This window comes from Saccostrea cucullata, unplaced genomic scaffold (genome assembly GCF_032062105.1).
Source record: "Saccostrea cucullata isolate Sc308-1 unplaced genomic scaffold, CSIRO_AGI_Scuc_v1 ctg2001, whole genome shotgun sequence".
Taxonomy (NCBI): domain Eukaryota; kingdom Metazoa; phylum Mollusca; class Bivalvia; order Ostreida; family Ostreidae; genus Saccostrea; species Saccostrea cuccullata.
The window spans coordinates 100,445-119,387 of record NW_026920225.1 but is presented as its reverse complement, the minus strand read 5'-3'; the positions used below and the strand labels follow the sequence as shown (position 1 = coordinate 119,387).

General features: G+C 34.7%; 2 protein-coding genes across 6 annotated transcripts; one reads left to right on the top strand and one right to left on the bottom strand.

Annotated features, from left to right (window-relative positions):
• The first annotated feature begins 15 nt into the window (after positions 1-15).
• On the top strand, positions 16-3,556 carry LOC134245265 (AP-4 complex subunit sigma-1-like). Of its 2 annotated transcripts, XM_062727571.1 has the most exons (6): positions 16-130; positions 1,439-1,615; positions 1,882-1,968; positions 2,202-2,270; positions 2,770-2,781; positions 3,067-3,556. In XM_062727571.1, the coding sequence occupies exons 2-6, from the start codon at positions 1,487-1,489 to the stop codon at positions 3,187-3,189; spliced, it is 420 nt and encodes a 139-aa protein (XP_062583555.1). In that variant the 5' UTR covers positions 16-130; positions 1,439-1,486; the 3' UTR covers positions 3,190-3,556. The 2 variants fall into 2 exon arrangements, with proteins under 2 accessions (XP_062583555.1, XP_062583562.1); XM_062727578.1 differs by lacking the exon at positions 2,770-2,781.
• A 3,577-nt stretch (positions 3,557-7,133) lies between these two features.
• LOC134245229 (uncharacterized) lies at positions 7,134-18,583 on the bottom strand. Of its 4 annotated transcripts, none has more exons than XM_062727515.1 (7): positions 18,361-18,583; positions 15,465-15,585; positions 10,539-11,847; positions 9,435-10,315; positions 9,067-9,171; positions 8,696-8,779; positions 7,134-8,024 (listed from the first exon to the last, which is right to left on the bottom strand). In XM_062727515.1, the coding sequence occupies exons 2-7, from the start codon at positions 15,547-15,549 to the stop codon at positions 7,864-7,866; spliced, it is 2,625 nt and encodes an 874-aa protein (XP_062583499.1). In that variant the 5' UTR covers positions 15,550-15,585; positions 18,361-18,583; the 3' UTR covers positions 7,134-7,863. The 4 variants fall into 4 exon arrangements, with proteins under 4 accessions (XP_062583499.1, XP_062583492.1, XP_062583514.1 ...); XM_062727508.1 differs by having other exon boundaries at positions 7,134-8,027; positions 18,361-18,582; XM_062727530.1 differs by having other exon boundaries at positions 8,696-8,770; positions 18,361-18,581.
• Positions 18,584-18,943: the final 360 nt, after the last annotated feature.

The window sequence follows — 18,943 nt, the reverse complement described above, 5'->3', positions numbered from 1 at the left end:
TTTTGTTTTCGGACTTCTTTTTGACTGATTATCATTTTTGAACGGAAATGCAGCTGCGTCCCGAATAGCAAGAACCACCCTTTAGCTCAGTCACGGTCCACGGCGCCGGGTAAACAACATAGTGGTGCAAGTGGGTACTTTTCTATCTGATGTAACTTTTAGAAAAAACAATAAGCCTATTCAGTATTGATTTTGAAACTTGTATTAGTTTTGGTTTACATTGTTACATGTATTAAGAATAAGACTAGTTAGACTACACATGTGTGTAACTGTTGACAGTGACAACAGAAGCAGTCATGCAAATGACCATGCACTCACTTATATCTACTGCAGGAACACAATCACCATGTTGACACTATTCCACCGTCATGATTATATATGATATGGTGACATATTTCTGCCATCACTTGTAAAATGTTTAAGTAAACTTCGGGTCACTTAAATTGTCATCTGAAATTTGAAAAGTTAAACTGACATAAAAGATCTGACAAGTGCATGGACATAATTATATGACAAGTTGAAATAACTATCCAATAAATTGTCAAAATTATGATTTATCTGACAAGTCATAACATATTCATGATATTATATGAATATTCTTGATGATATTTAAGCAATTTTACAGATGCTACATTTTTTATTACAAATTTAATATTGCATTGACTTGTTGAATAATTAAGTTGACTTCTCAGAAAATTATATATTAATTGACTCAACTTAAATCTGATGACAATAAGATGGCAGTGACTTGTTTGATAATTATGTTGACCCCTCAGATAATTATATTGACTTGTAAAATCTGATGACGAGTAAATGTCAGTAACAATGTGAACAGAATCATATGAGAAGTTGACATATGTTCTCATGAAATGACAAATGTCAAAGTTATCTGACAATTAAGTTGATTACATTTGACAAGTCTACTTGAGACAATTATGTTGACTTGTTAGATAATTGCTTGGACGTCGTTGGATAATTTTGTTGACTTGTCAGAAAATTGTGTTGACTTGTATTGAGATCTGATGATAAGTAAATGTCAATTGCATGTGCACATTTTAATATTAAGAAAATTTCTAATCATGAAACTTATATAATCACTTGTCTGAAATCAATTTTATTACAATGCTACCCCAGATATCTGATAAATTGACACCGTGACAAACATCTGACAAATCAGCATAAACAAATGACAAGTGGTGGCCAAAATATTATGCTACCATTATGATAGGTTAAACATCGCATAACATTTGAAATGTACGTACTTAATGTAGCAAGGGTTTGGGGGGGGAAAACTTGTATGCAAATGTTTAGCGTTATAAAATTTATATATGATGGTCAATAAATGTTGCTTGCCTGTGTCTGTACAGCCTTCAAAATCCAGATAGCTATGTACAGAAAAAAGGATTAAAATTTAAATATTATTCTATTATCTTGACAGTCCTTTGGACAAAACTTTGAACCAGCCTGTAATCTCCGACTTTACGTCATGATCCATTTCCTGATGGTGGTCAGTAAGCAGGGTAAACCCCGCATCAGTCGATTTTTCACGCGCCAGGCCAACCAGATCACCATGCAGAACGCCGTCACTAGGCTCTGTCTGAGGGACGGAAAACAGGTATCAATCAGCTCCGTGTAATTCGTTTATAGGGGGGATTTCTCCTAGGTTTGCATTAAAACCATTACTCCTGGTTGAAAGGAGAAGGAATCATTCTAATGCTGGTCTGCCCAAGTACCAGGACTTCTAGTGAAAAGAGGGGAGGGGGTGTAAATCATTCTCACTTGCTACATGTATAAAGTGCACGATTGGCACAGATAAATGATTTTTATGGATAAAAAGATTACAAGGATGACACTTAAATTGAGAATTTTTCATTTTTTCAGGAGGGATTTGTGAACTATGAAGATCTAGTTCTTGTCTACAAACTGTACGTCAACCTCTGGTTCATAGCAGGAGTCTCCCAGGACGAGGTACACTGTAACCCAAGTTAGTTTTATACACACTACCCAGAATTCATTGCACGGCACAGTCACACTTCCTTATGATTAACATTTTGAATTTCTGATTAAAAGGACTTCCATTTTTTGAAATATTTTTAGCAAACTTTAAATTTCAGTCATTAATAGTATTGCATATATTTGCATCAATCTTAAGTATTAAAAAATTATGAAATTAAATATTTGTAAAATCCACGCTTTTGTAGAATGAGCTGGCCATCTTGGAACTATTCCAGAATTTGGTAGAGACAATGAATGAATACTTTGGAAAAGTGGTAAATATTAAAATTCCTCATTACTAATACTGAGGATATCTGAGGCCTTTTCAGAGAATGAATGTTTGAGAGTGCTTGAAAAAATTCCTTATCTCTTGAACAAATTGTTTGCAAGCGCTCATTCTGTTGAACAGGCTTAATAAGATCAAACCTTTGATTGACTATTATCACTCTCCTCTTCTGGGTTAAACACTGAGAGATTGTTTAACTTACTATGGCTAACCATATCTCATTCCTCATTCGTCTTTGCAAGATTTTATTTGGTTGATAAAATTATAAAGGACTCTGTTTCCATGAATGAGTAAATTCCGTCTCCAGTGTTTATCTTTGATATTTTATCCTAGAGAATACAAATGTATAAATGTTTATAAAGAAAAGACTCAGATTTGCAGTCTCTGTTGTTTCTGAGTGCCAAGACAGAGGACAGTAGGCACATCATTAATGCATTAAAGAACATTCAAAATTAAAAATAATCCAAAAATTATTTTCTGTTTTTCAGACTGAAGTGGATGTATCCTTTTTAAAAGAAGTATTTGATATGTGTTTATGCTCACTCATAAAGATGCATGAAGATTTTTTATACCATTTGATTGTGTTACCAATTCATTAACCTTGATATTAAACAGATTATTTGATAATCTTAATCATCAAAATTTTTTACAGGAAAGTATTCCAAATGCCACACCTTTGCATACAAAATTTTAAAGAACAATTTTGTAATTGATACAAGTTAAGATTTTTATTGCATACTAAATGCAACACGTGTAAAGTGAGAATATTCCTTGACACAGTGTAGATATTATTTAACATGGACCGTGTCTACATGATCATTGATGAAATGATAATAAACGGTAACATCGCTGAGACTTGTCGAGGGAGAATTCTCGTGCCCCTACAGCTCATGGACGCCGCTAAGTAACATTGACTGCTGCTAAGTAACAATCACTGTTGCCAAGTAATGATAGCTGTTGCCAAGTTACCATCGCTGTTGCCATGAAACCATCACTGTTGCTTAGTAACTATCAATACTGCCAAGTCATGGCCGGTCCTGATTAGTGCTGTTCAATGACCGTCAGTTACAGCTGTGATGTAAATATCAGAGCTGCAGAGTTGGTATAAGTGGAGGTTTTGAAGAGAAATTGAAGAGAGAAAAAGACACATGAACTTTACAGAATTATGGAATTAGATGTGCATCTATTGGTTATTATGTTTTGTGATGAAGACTGAAACATGAAACATTTTTTAAGAAAATTTTTTACTTTAGAAATAAATACACTGTATTAGAATTCTTTTTTTCATTCACATTTTGGTTTAGAGACTGAAACACATCCACAGATAAGGCTTTGCATATTGAGAAATTATTTTAATTTGTGAGGGTCATTGTGTGTGGGCAAATAAATATAAATAAGTTCTTATTACTTTATTTTAGCAAAATATTAAACTTTCACATTTTGGTTTGGAGGCTGAAACACATCCACAGATAAGGCTTGGCATACTGAGGAATTATTTTAATTATTTGTGAGGTCATTGTGTGTGGGCAAGTTAAATTTTACTTGTTTGTGTGGTCATAATTTTGTTGGTTACTTGTTAATACAGTAGTTCAACAAATCAATACTAGTATGTTAGCAAAATATTAAACTTTCAATTGCAAAACATAGGGATTTGTGAAACTATTAAACAACTCTTAATTATAGGTAAACTATAGTAAGGCTTGTTTATCAACAAAATCTATTGTTAACGCTTATTACCTTAGCCTTGAAATCAGCAAACATTGATCACACACACACAAAAAAAAAAAATGCTTCCACAGTACTCATGCTTCCATCGGCATTTATATTATGGCCAAGATTGAAGTTTTTCACAAGTAAATCAAACTCCAAGGTCAAAAGATCAAATTGCATTTTTCTCACAAGGAACAAGCCTTTGAAATATGAAAGCCCCAAAACCATAACTGTTTTAAAGGTATAGCCAAGGTTTAAGTTTTTAAAGTTGGTCAAATTCTAAGGTCATGCAAGGTCAATAGGTAAAAATCTTGACACCTTGAGATAGGTTTTGCATTGAATACACATGTGAAGAATGAAAGCTTTTGTAACAGGAAGGGAGTAAATGTATGGCTGGACTGAGAATTGAACCCAGGACCCCTGCATCTCCAGTCAGGTGCTCTAACTACTGAGCTATCAAGGCTGATATCCACAGCCCCAGATCAGTACATTCCTCCCTCCTTAAATGATCTTTGCCCTCGAAGACACAACCCAAGTTCTTGTTACCCCCTGGCAGGGCTTTCACCTGCATCTCCAGTCAGGTGCTCTACCCAGTGAGCTATCCAAGCCGGTATTAATGGCCCAAACCATTACACTTTTAGTTCATGTACTAACTGTTCAAATATTACTGCCAAAGTTGATATGTGGTATTTTTTAACAAAGGTGGACCAAACTCCTGTGGTCAAGAGGTATGTTGGTACCCAAAGAAAGGTCTTGTTACAAGAAACGTGTGAAATAAGAAACCAATAGCTCCAACCAATCAATTATAAAGAAGTTTGGACAAACTGATAAAATTCTAAACAGACAGAGATAGGCAAATATATACTATATAACTCCAAATATTCGATTAAAGAATCTGGGTGGATTAGGCGAGTCATATGCCTACGCACGGGCAGGTAAAATATCGATTAAAAAAATTATTACAAATTCCACTTTTTGTTCAATTTGGGAGTTATTTATAACCATGTGCATACAGTAAAGATAAAACCTGAATCAAATTACTTACAAAGTGTTTGTAATTAACCCAACAAAATGGTACTCTTTAGTAACCGTAAAAATGATAGAAATTGAATGTTAAAACTGTGTCTTTTATATAGAGTGGGTCCCAAATATTGAAAGGGTATGGTCTTGGTTTTCAAAAAATGGTACAAGAAATATAAAAAAGTTAGTTTTCCTACTTAACTTTCGTTAAAAACTCCAAGTCCAATTGTGCGTTTGCCATACATATAGAACTATTTGATATTTAAAGGGCAATGTATGTGCGACTTCGTGGCTCAACCGGTGTTGAATTTGTCGCGAGTGTTCGATGTTCAGGTTGGTAATTTTTTTTTCACTAAAAACAGAATGAATAGATAAGATGATGAATTTATTTACGGTCAATTAATATATTTCCTTTAATAAACAAGTTTTCAAGCTACATCTTTATATAATATTTTGTATGCATTCAGTTCAAGACTACATTATGCGATTGAAACGTAAACAGTCATTGGTAGACCAGCGCGATATGACTGTTCTGCATGCAAAAACAGTTAAAAGGAAAGGTATTTTTAAGCGTACTATCTCCCAATTATATAACATGCAATATGAAAAGCATCAAGGTAAAAAATACTGTAACGATAACCGCAAGGTTTAAAAAATAGATATTGTCATTTGGATAGCGCCGTACAAAGTTTTTAAATGTTTAAGTAAATCGTACATCTGTGAAAATTCCGAAATGCTCACAGAGCGACAAAATTCGTGTGGGCATATGACTCGCCTTATCCCCCCAGATTCTTTCCATAAAAAAAGAAAATTTGGAAATAGGGAGAAATGACAGACAGAGGGACAGGTTGGTGATTTCTAAAGGGCATATGCAAGTTCTTGCGGGGCCCAAATTTCGTAGAGTTAATGTAAGAATAGAGCTCCATTCCTTACGAGTAATAGAGCCACGGGGCTGAGGCCCATTGCTTTCAGGGAATGGAGTGCTACGTGTATATTAACCCACATACAGATTATTTAAATCCACAGTTATTCAACAGCTTGGATAGCAAAGCCTGACTACAAAGGTGATAAAAACCTGTTAAAATTATCTACAAAGAAAATATGAAGATGAGAAATTCCATTTACTATGCAAGGCCATTCCAAGTTTTTTTCTATGTTTAGCATCCGAGTGCGCCATGATTTTTGACACCCCATATAATAAAAACCACACAACATCAGGAGTCCTGAAATTGATTAATAATTTAGTCGGAATTTTTGAATTTTGTCAATTTCTCCAAATAATTCTGTACAGTAAGGTAGATTGGGTGTATTTTAAGCATTTAATCCCTCGTTTTTCCTTAAGAATAGATATTTATGGCACGCCAAATTCACAAAAATGAGATAAACATAGTTTCACATTTGATAAACTGGGTTTATCGATTGTGAACTATAGTTTACAAACCGTAAACTATAGTTAACGATTCGTTAAGTATAGTTTTCCATATATTTAATATGTAATTTGCAACGTTAACAATAGATTTTGTTGATAAACATAGATTCACGTTTGTAAACTATTTACAATCGTAAACTATAGTTAAGAGTTGTTAATCATTGTTTCACAAATCGTGAAACTATGCAACTATAGTTAACGGTTTGTACTACAGTTTACAAATCGTAAAACTGTACTTATCAAATAATCTATGTTTTGCAATCGCAAATTATTGTTTTCAGTGTTAAGTATAGTTTACAGTTGTGAAACATAGATTATCGCGTTAACTATGGTTTACGGATGTAAAATATAGATTAACGTTGTTAACTAGTGTGTAAACTACCATTTATCGACTGTGAAACTGTGTTTAGCTCATTTATGTGAATTTGGCGTGCCATAGATATTTCTTCTATTAAAGCAGTTAAGTTAGATCAAATCATTTAAAGGGCGTCATTTTTATGACTTTTAAGCCTGTGTTTTATGTTTTGGCTTGTGTGTTTTTTGCGAATAGGTAGGTAGGTTTTTGAAAGATGGTTATGATCTCCAATAATGTTTTCAATATAACCTTTAGAAAAAACTAATTGCAGAAAATCCATATTATGCCTTTCTTTATAATGGCCTTATGGTTTTCAATTTTAAACTTTATACATTTTTATTCATGAATACTTGATAATACATTCATAATGTATAATGTTACCACCAGGTGGTATAAACATAAAGGACAAAATCAATTCTCAGAGGCCCAGGGCCATAGCACTTTTATGTCAGATGAACAAGATTTTGAAATAAAATGCCTTTGCTTGAGCATATTATTATCCATTAATTCAGTCTATGCCCAATTACTTAAAAAATAAAATGAATTGCAATTGAATTGAGAAGGCAACTTTAAAACAGTGCCATATACTAAATAGTGCCATGCACTAGCCTCTGAGAAAAACAAGATTCAAATATAACAAATCTCAGCCATGACTTGGACTGAGTATTTCTAGGAAGCCTTTAGAGGAACTTAATGATTTCAATGATATTTTTATGATTTTTTTATCAACTGCCTTACTATAATGGACAATATATTTTTTTCTTGCAAAGTTCCCAGAAATGATTTTTTTTATTTAATTCCCGGTGATTCCTTATAGAAATGTGTATGAAATCACCTTTTTTTCCATAATAGCACACACATTTTGTTTACGGTTATATGTTTAGTTCACATGAACCAACATATCCATCACTCTACAACAGAGCTATTTTTAGCTTCCGTACTATCACAGACAAAATTTGGCCACCATTTACTATGGGGATCGCAGAAGGGGGAAAGCAGTCTCCTCACTCGGAATTAAAGCTGTCAAACTTTGTAAATTTTTTTCCCATGAATCTCTCTGTTCTCCTTTCAATTTCCACCTTTCGTAAAGTTACTGAAAAATTTCTGCAATATTCCAGATTTTTGTCTGCTGTTTGTGTCATTTGATTTGCTGTCATGTGATTTTTTATCACTGAATTTGCTGGAGGTTTTCTGCGCTTGTTTTGAGATCTTGCAATCTGGGTTTACATCTGCTGGAAAAAAATGCATAAGACAGAGTTTTGAAAATATGACATGGAATGGCAAAGATAATCTGTATTCATAGAACTTTAAAATTTATATATACAGACTTCTCTAAAGAAAAAAACTGTCCAAAAGGGACAAATTGGGTTTTTCAGAAGTAAGTTTTTCCATAAGAAAGAATTTTTCTTCCATTGACCTTGAACATCCCAAAATGACCTTGGGTCAAGGTCATGACAAACCCTTGGGTCATGGGCAATCTTTGTGTGAAATGAGAACCTACCAAGTTTATCCATAAGAAAGATATGGACCGGACACGAATTATGAAATTTTTCTTCCAGTGACCTTGAACTTCCCCAAATGACCTTGGGTCAAGGTTATGACACACCCTTAGGTCATGGGCAATTTTTGTGTGGAGTAGTAGCTTTAATGTCCCTCTGTAATGGTTATGGACCTGTGAAACGTTTGCAAAGACATACGGACAGAGGGACAAGGTGATTCCTATATACAAACTTCGTATATAGGGGGGTTAAAAATAATGTCCAAAACCAGGAGGTAAAAGTTTGAGAAGACATTTGTGACATGAAACTTATTGGGATTGAAATCGAGATTTGTCTATCCTTGACTCCATACCGGTATTAAAGAGAACCATTCAATATTAATATTCTTTTTCATTTCTTACTTGACTCTGGTGAAGTTGATTCAATGTTTATTCTATGCATTTCATCAAGCAAGCTGTTAATGTCCACTGTTTTACCTGTGAAAGTTACAATATTAAATTTAGTAAATCTTGGGGGAAAAATAATGTCCAAAGGACCCAAAATTAGGCCGATATCAGCCGATTTAATTGCCGAAAGCTGTACCATGATGCATCACAGGATTGTAGCACCATATGTATCATAAGGTAGCTCTCAAACTCAGGCTTAGCTCTCACAAATACGTATTAGCATATAAGGGTGGATAAAATATCTTGTATAGTTGTGTCTTTGAAAATGAATCAAGTATTAAAGTTTAAGAAAAGTAAGGTTAAGTTGAAAACAAAAGTCATGTTACCTCTAGCACTCAATTTATTCAAAGCTTGTTTGATGCAACTTTTTAAGTATCCCATTTCCATAGCCTTCTTTACACAATCCAACTCTTTTTCTACGTCTGTCAGCACTGAAAGAAATTTTATTTCTATTTATAAATCAGTTTTATTTATTCTCACATACCAAAGAAAAGTAAATTAATTTTTACTGTTTAAGAGTTAGAATATCGAGTAAAATCTTCAAAAGTTTTCTTTTACAATTTTGAGATCTCTTAAAAGGAAATCAATTACACTTGAGACAATGCCTGTAGATTTTCAGTGAGAAAAAAATATTTTCTTGTACTGAACTTTGAAAATCTTGGGTATAATATAAATGAAGAAATTTTATACTCACTAAAGCCACTGTCAACATCTGTTCCTAGGCTCTCTGAGTACGATTCTACGTCCTCTTTATGCACGGTTACATACTCCGCACTGTCCCTGTCTGTACCTGTCTCCGACCCCGGACAGTCCTCCACAATGTCGGATGAATCACTGATTGAGGGCATCACTGGGTGCTCTGGGGCCCCTAAGGGGGGACAACCTCGAGCCACAACGTTGGGTTTACAGCTGCCCTGCATCTTTTCCATGACCACTAATGGTATTGTCTGATTCACTGGCAGAATTTGCTTCACTTTGGTCTCCTCCTGAGGACCGTTACTAGTTATATTTGGGGTGATGATTCTTTTTAAGTCTGTATTTTCGTCATCACTCACTGGGCTGCTTGCACCAGTTGTTTGAGTCCTTTTAACGTCTGTGCACTGGGAATCGGTTCCTCCATATGGTGTCTTTAACAAAGTATCAGAATCCTCACTGCTGGGTTTATCAGGCATGGACACCATCGGTTTAACAGGGACTACCACTGGTTTTGAGTTCTGCCTAGGCCCACTAGGGAGTGGTTTCATTGGTCTACTGGGGCCAACCCTAGGATGATTTGGTGAAGGGTTTTTATCTGGTTTTACTGCACTAGAATGGTTTGATGGGAAATTTTCATCACCGGAGATATTCTTTTTCTCTTCGCTAGGATTTGCCCGTATCACAGTCTTTACTTCACTAACATTTTCATCGTTTTTCAAGCTTTCTTCTCTGATGGGCGGTGTGTTTGGTAGATAATTTTGTGAAGTCATTGGTACTGATTCCGGGGCCTGAGTGTCTCCGTCAGAGTGACGTCCCCTTACTAGTGAGTTACTTGGTGTACTCAAACCACCATCCACACTTTGAAATGAACCACTAGACCTTAAAGACAAAGCAAAAGTATTAACTTAAACAACAAAACATAAAGCATGGTTATGCAAAATCTCTTGTCAAGTGGATATACATGTACCATACAATTTTATTTGCTAAATGCATGTACAATTAGAATATACATGTATATTAAACTGCAATAAAAATAAGCTGCACAGTATAGATACAGTATTAAACAAAGGTGTCATTAATTTAGAGGTTGGGTGAGATTTACCGTAAGCTGTTCCTCCTATTTTCCTCCTCGTCGATAACTTTATCATTTTCCCGAGTCGAAACGATGGTGGCCTTTTTCCCAATGGCAACATTCTCAGCATTAGCTATGTTATAGTTATGTGTGACATGCCCAGGGCCCTCTGGATAGTGGTGGTAATGATGAACCTCTATACCTTGTCGGTATTCTTTCACTATATCCTCTGAAGTTTTTGCTGCAATAACCTCACTGGCATAGTCCATTTGTAATATACTTTGATCTCCATGTTGTGTTACTGTTTCATCATGCATGCTTTGAGTTTTTCTTTGTTTCTCATCATGCATGCTTGGAGTTTTTCCAGGTTTCTCATCATGCATGCTTGGAATTTTCCCAGAACTTTTCATAGAATAGAGAGATGTCAATTCTGATGGTTTGGAGTCCATGCCAACTTCTGATCCGAAGCTATCAGTCCCGGACTCCATAGGTGATTTTTTATAATGTCTAGAATCATTACACTCCTGCAGTTTAATTCTCTGTTTCTCTATCACAATGGAGTCTGTCATCCTCTCTTCAGTCTCAGAGGGAGCCAGTTTTGAATGAGGAGGCATATTTTCTTTAAGTTTTTTAAACTCCAATTCCTGTTGCAGACGTTCATATCTTAATTCCTCATGTCGCTTCAGAGCCTCCTCTGTTTTCTTTCTTACAATGTCCTCATTTCTTATTCGGCATGCTGCCATGTATTGCTTGTGGAAATGTTCTGAGTTATGATTTAGTCTTACACTGACTTTGTCACCGATTAAACGTCTTAAACCTCTGCGATAAAAATCATCATTGTTATAAAAGTTAACTCCCTTCAGAGCGTTCAGCCCCATGGGGATTTTGAAGTCTGCTTTGGCTCTAGACACTGTATATACAGGCACCACACACCATTTCTTTTTGGGGTTATAAATAGATTCCATTAAGCACTCCTCACTTGATAAAGTGGACCATTCACACTGACAAAATTTCTTGGTGAGATAAATAAAGGCAAAAGTACATCTCTGAAAGCAGAAATCCAGACTCTTTATCTTTGACCCTGCTAGAGACACCAGTTCCTGATCATCGTATAGCACCGCGGTCACTCTCCGCCCTCCCTCTAACACTATATCATTCTGCAGGTGCTCTTTGTAACTTTCTGCTAACTCTCGATCGTCCTCTGCATACAGAATCATTACATCGTAGTACCCTATCTTTTCCTCCGACGTCATTCTATCCCGGTACTGATCAATAAACGCTTGCATGTCACTCGGCGGCACATCACTCCTAGAACTGGCCAGTCCTAATCCAGACAATTCTGAAATTAAAAAAAATATATGTTTCTAAGGCCAAAATAAAAAATACCTTTGTTTCCCCTAACGCGACCGACCCAGTTAAATCGCGCCGACTGGAAAGATTTTTTAAATAAGATGATTCATAATTTTTTTTTATTATCAACCAAATACAATTTCATCAAAATCAGTTTTTGTCAGAACGGCCGACTTTGTTCTACTGTGATTTTCAAGCATTTGATGGAAACAAAATAGTGCCTAGATGTGCACGATTACAGAGAAGTAGTTCTTTATAAACAAAGGCGATGTCTCAATCTTATGCCTTTAGCTAACTAGATTTCTTCACTCTTGAAACAATTTGATAATAAAATTCACCATGACTAATTAAGAGTGTTTCGGAGGTGTTTTGACGTCTCCATATGAGTGAATAAATTTTCAAAAGGGACTGTAAACAACGAACAAACAAATCTGAATTTCGGGTACGTAATACATGGAAAAGCTAGCCTCATGAGCAGATGAGGGGCCCACCTAGTGAACACATCATTCATTTTCACTGCATTTTATTCAATTTGAGTTTTGATCTAATAAACAATTCATTTATGTTCCTATGTTTATTATATGCCATTATGGAAATCATTGGATTTGTTGTAAATATGTCTGCATATTCATCCTGATAAATATTATTCAGTTGTACTTTTTCATGCCTTAATTTACGGGTTAAACTTCGTGACTATGACATTGTTTTATATAGCATTTTTATCATTTGTAGATTCGTTTCCCCATTGCTCCAAATTTAGACGTACTACACACATTTTTGCCACTAAGCAGTAGGGGATCTTTTTTGAGTCAGCATCTTCTACGACACTGGACATAAGTTTTTATGGTCCCTTTTGAAGGACCGTTTTCAAAGTTCCTCATTGGTATTTGAACCTGCGACTTAAAATTAGCCAGTTACGTCTAAACTCCAAAGCATATTGTTCTGGAACCACTGCAAATCTCATGGCCCTCTGTCTATAAGCACTGGAGGATGATTGAAGGTTTGAAAAAAATATATACTTCGAATGTCCAGTCTTTGCGTATTTGAGAATCTTGTCTTTTTTTATTTGATTTATATAAATGTACTCTAGCGTGAGATATTTCAAAAGTTCATCTAAATTACAGTTGTGAATTAATTATTCATGAATTTTGCTCTTAAACGGCATATGTCTGATACTTAGCATTTTGTTCACAAATCAATTTCTTTTGAACTTTTCTTATTTATAAATTTAATTTTTTATTAAATTTTAGAATGTATTTCCAAAGCTGCTATCAGAAAATAAAATTGTTTACCTACCTACCGACCCACCTTGAGAATATAGGGTCGGGTTAGGGGAAACAAAGATATTTTTAATTCCGGCCTAAATTTTGGCTTTTTTTATTTTTCACAAGCAGTAAATGTTTAATACATTACCTTTTGCAAAGCAATGATTTTGACCAAATATGAAATTTTTATATTTACATTTAATAAATGTAGTCAAGGTTCAAGGTGTGAACACACTGATAGGCAATCTGTGAAACAGAACAAGCATGAAGTCCCTAATCCTCAGTTGCAGTGATAAAGTTAAGAAGGCAGGAATCAAATGTATCACCATTCGATAGTGGTTATAAGAGTGAGGGATGAACAAATTTTGATGGATATAAATCCATAATAAAGTTTCATATTTTAAATATTATTTCTATTAGCCCTGTGGGGATCCGGGTTAACATAGTGTTTGCTTGTCGTAAAAGGCGACTAGTTTGGTGCACCACATAAACCGAGGTCCCGTGTCACAGCAGGTGTGGCACGATAAAGATTTTGCTCAAAGGCCGTAAGTGCCGAGCATAGGCCTAAATTTGCAGCCCTTCACCGGCAATGGTGACGTCTCCATATAAGTGAAATATTCTGGAGAGGGACGTTACACAGCATACAATCAATCAATCTTTCTATTACAGGAAAACTCGGTTATAACAAAGTCGCTGGGACCTATGAAATTACTTCGCTATATCCGTATTTTGTTAGAACCGTATAAGAAATTCATTAAATTGATATAACTGGGTATCCAAGATGAATTCGTTATATCCAAAAATTCACAATATCCATGTTCGTACTAAACGAGTTTTACTGTATTACTTGTCAGGTTGTTACTGGCTGTCTATAGACAGACGGATGGACAGGGCAAAAACTATATACCCTGAATCTTTCACTATTACAGGGGCATAAAAATATTACAGATATTCATAAAGTTATCATGACCAAATGCTCATAACTCAGTTGGCCGAGTGTTTGGGGGATGGGGGTCGTCATGTTAATGTTTAATACTAAATTTTACTGTGAAATCACTAATTTTCAGGGGAGGGGGGTTAATATTTGTTTTTTCAAGGTATAGAGAGATCCATGTATTCATGACCACCATGAAATCAAATGTCAAATTTAATATGCATTACTACTCAACACTCCTCCAATCATAAAATCAAATCTTCACAAATCAATATATTTTTCTCAAACCTGGAAAAAATTTTCCCCATGAAAAAATGTGAATTTACAGTAAATGATTTTCTATTGGAGGTTTCTTATAACTCCATTCCACCATAAATTATTTATTCTGCTAGTATGAGAAAAATCTAAGTCTGTCCTGCTCTTGTTTAAAGAATATGCTTAAGATTGTAGTCCCTACCCTGTTACCCAAATCTACCTAACATGGTAACAAACATTATTTCATACAATGTAAATGACATTAAATATATGTAAGCTACATCATATTGTATTTTGTATTTATTTATTTAATGCCCTGTTCACACGTACAGTTTAATTCGCAGTAAATTAATGCAAAGTAAACTAATGCAAATCAAAATAATGCAAATTAAATTGCGTTCACATGACAGCTAATGCGGAGTAAACTAATGCGAATTAAAATTCTACTTCTACCGTCAGGCGTCATAAAGGCTATTATGACGTCATTTGCAAATCATGTCACATTATGCAGGAGCAGATGCATTTGACATAACGTTACAGTGTCTGTACACACATTTTAGTGATTAACACAATTTTCCTAAGTTTTTCACTCAAAAATAGCACAAATACTTCAAGCTGACCACAGACATGTGGCATTTGACCTAATTTTGCTATTGCGCATGCCTCAAAATGTAATTCGAATTAGCTTCGCTTAGTGTTCACATGGAGCTAATGCGAAGTAATTTAATGCGCAGTAAACTAATTCGAATTAAACTAATTCATATTAAATTCCCCGTGTGAACGCAGTAAACTCAGTAACTCAGTAAACTAATTCGAATTAAACTAATTCATATTAAATTCCCCGTGTGAACGCTATTTAAGCGAAGCTAATTCGCAGTAACTTTACATTTAATTTGAATTAAACTCTCTCTGTGAACAGGGCATTAAATTATAATAGATATGTAGCACAAATGCCCCCCTTCTCACCATGCATGGATCTGAGGAATAATAGGGGAAGAATTTAGATTCTCCCCAAGGATCATATAGTTTTTTTTTTTTAATTTCTAGGTGAAGTAACAGAAAAAATTATGTTGGAACACCTCCCCATCCCATCCCCTCTTTTCAAGACTTTTCTTCAGAAATTTTTTTTGATTAAGTTTAAATCAATCTTACCTAGATCTACCATTGGACTAGATGGCATGAAGCTGGGCTGGGCGTCCACAGACACTTGGGAATCGAGTCGACTTCGAGAACTCATGGTGGTTCTTTTCTATTTACATAAAAAATGAATGCCCTGCAAATAGTAAAATTAAATTCATAAATCTGAGGCTCATAGGCCTTACCTACATGCTAAAGATTAAATATATCAAAACAATTCTAAACAAAAACTTATCTTATTCCATTAATACACCTTTAAAAATTTAACATTCATAGAAAATATTTCTATTGTTTTCCTAGATACTTACTAGTACTTTTTCAAAAATGTTCAGAGTAACTTTAAATCAGGTGCAATGTCAGCTGATTATAACATTGGCTGGGCATTCGTTACCTTTTTTTTAGCTCATCCAGGCTGCGAGTGAGCTTTTCTGATCAATTTAATTTGAATTAGTTTATTTTGAACTTTTCACATTTTCATCTTCTTCTCAAAACCACTTTAATGTGGCACATTAAGGGGATTAGGTTTGCATTAAGGGCCACGCCCTTTTCCAAGGAATGCTATGGGAAGTTAAAAATTAATGGCATTTTTAAAAAATCTTCTTCTCATGCCGCTGGGCCAGGAAAGATGAAACTCATGTGGACACATAGTGTAGATTCAAGTTTGTTAACATACCCCCGGTAACTGGGGCCAACATTTGCCGTTCAAGTTTTACATAGGAATATATAGGAAAAATCTTTAAAAATCTTCTTCTCCATTGGGCTAGGAAAAAATTGTGGAATCATCCTCAGAGTGTAGATTCAAGTTTGTTCAAATCATGACCCCAGGGGCAAGTTTTTTACATAGGAATATATAGGAAAAATCTTTAAAAATCTTCTTCTCCAGAACCACTGGGCTAGGAAAGATTGTGGAATCATCCTCAGATGTAGCAAGTTTGTTCAAATCATGACCCCAGGGGCAAGGGTGGGGCCAAAATGGCCGACACTTTTTACATAGGAATATATAGGAAAAATCTTTAAAAATCTTCTTCTCCAGAACCACTGGGCCAGGAAAGATGAAACTCATGTGGAATCATCCTCAGGTAGTGTAGATAAAAAATCATGCCCTGCAAAAAGCAAAATTAAAATTTTACATAGGAATATATAGGAAATATCTTTATCCTTCCAATTACCACTGGGCCAGGAAAATGAAATATATCCTCAAAACAATTTTTAAACAATACCCCCGGCCCTGGGGATAGGGTAAAATGTCAAGAAGTTTTACATAGGGATATATACAAACCTTTTAAAATCTTCTTTTCAAGTACTTCAAAGCTATTTAGTGATACCCGGGGTATGTTATAGTAAGCATTTTTAATCAGTTTGTTCAAATGATAAACGCCTGATTATAACATTGGCCCGATGTGCTCAGGTGAGCGCTGTGGCCCCTGGGCCTCTTGTTAAACTGACTTACCAAGTCTTGCAACTTGTGAGATTTCGCGAGACTTGAGAGAGTTCCTTATCCTGTTAGTATACAAGTCCCTGAAGCAACACACTCCCTACCCAAGATATATCAGCTGACAATGTTTGATCATTCTACATGTTCTACAGGCCTTAACTGCTTAAAGTATTGGACAATAGCCAACGGACAGACAGACAGATGGACATGAATGCCATGCCATTATTTGTCCTAATACGGGCATATAAATTAGATAAAACAAGTCTAAAGTTTTATGGATCAACATACAGATCTGTGCTAAAAGTGATTAGAAGATAATTCCATTTTTTCTATAAATTTCATTGAAAATAACATTTTGTAATATGATATCACTGGCAAATGGTCAATTTTTATCTAATTTCATTATTAATTTCATTACTTAAACCACACTATGTGTAGTTAACTTTTTTAAAAAGATCATTACATATATAGTTTTTAGTAAAAGATAATTGATCAATTAACATCAGTTCTAAAATTCAAGATCAATGTTGACTATATAATTCATTGTGAGTATGTGACTTAAATTTTCATATTGCATAAATTTATATTACAATATTTTTAAAATATCAATGTTGATCAGATGAAAACAGAACTTGCTTTTATCCACTGCAAAATTTCTTGAATTATTTAGATGTTTGTGGCAAAATCTATCGAGAATTAATTGTTGTCATACCAGTAATTTTACAAAATGTTGTTTTGAATGAAATAAATAGAGAAAAAATGAAATTATCTTTATGTTTGGCAAACATCTGTACATTGAAACCCCTGGAGGATTAAGAGCAAATCTTTCAAGTTTTACATTTCCTCCATAAACTTTAATATCTTTCATCTTAAATTCTTTTTCCTTCCTAAAACAGAACAGACATTTACTACATCTAAGCAACAGTATATTGTTACAAGGCCAAAGAAGTTGTTAAATAGTAATTTTCAATACAATTATTGGCTAATTTCTTGGTAATTTTCAATAAATTCCTAACATGTCAATATTTAATTCCAATCAATTAAAGATGTCTAACAACTCTTAGAACTACTGAAGAAGATTTGTGAATAGAGATCTAGTAAAATACTGGTTGGGAGTATTCTTTTTGGACACCACGTTTTAAAAGGGAAGTCTCAACAAAATAGGTCAAGTGTTAAACGGTACTGTAATAATTCGATATTTGTCGATCCTTTTGTTTGTTTTTCATTTTACTTTTTATGTTTTACTAAGACATCTGCTTCGATGTCCTTAATACAGTATAAACTGATTGAGAATGTCCAAAAATTGATTCCAAATTTTGTGGGAAATTACGCTGATATTGTTAATTAAAGCAGTGTTGACGACATTTCAAACTCCACAAAGAATTCGCGTGACATGCTTAAAACAGTTCAGTTGATAAACTAATCATCGTGACCATCTTGTCATGAACTAAGCGGAAGACATTGACAAGAGCTCACCTTTAGGACGATGGCTACCATCTCAGATGACCATTTATTCTAGAACGGAAGTTCTAATGGTGATTCATCTAGTTATTCGGACACCAATCAGCATATACCTCATAACTTTGGTTTCATTTCTATTTTTCGTTTGTGGAAAATTCCTTACCGTCAAAACCGGAAGTGAAGCAAGTAGAGTTGGGTAATTGTAGACACCAAAGTCTATCCGCCACCGTTGCCTATAACTAGGCCTAGTCGTTTTGCCACTAACAACGGAAAAATCTCCTATAACATTACATAGAGGAATAAATATTAAATCATAATGCTATTCATGTATTTCAACAAGATGTACGTGTTTATGAGACGCTGATACCCAGTATGGCAGCTTGTGGCGGAGGTTGAAGTTTTTCATTTTATACTGCAGGTCAAACTCCAAGATCAAGGTCAAAAAGGCCATAATTGTTGGTACCACGAGGAAGATTTTTTCACAAGGAATACGCCTGTGAAATATGAAAACCCTAATATCAACTATTTAAAAGATAGGGCCAAATTTAAAGTTTTTGCAAAGTGGGTCAATTTCTAAGGTCAAGGTCAAAAAGTAAAA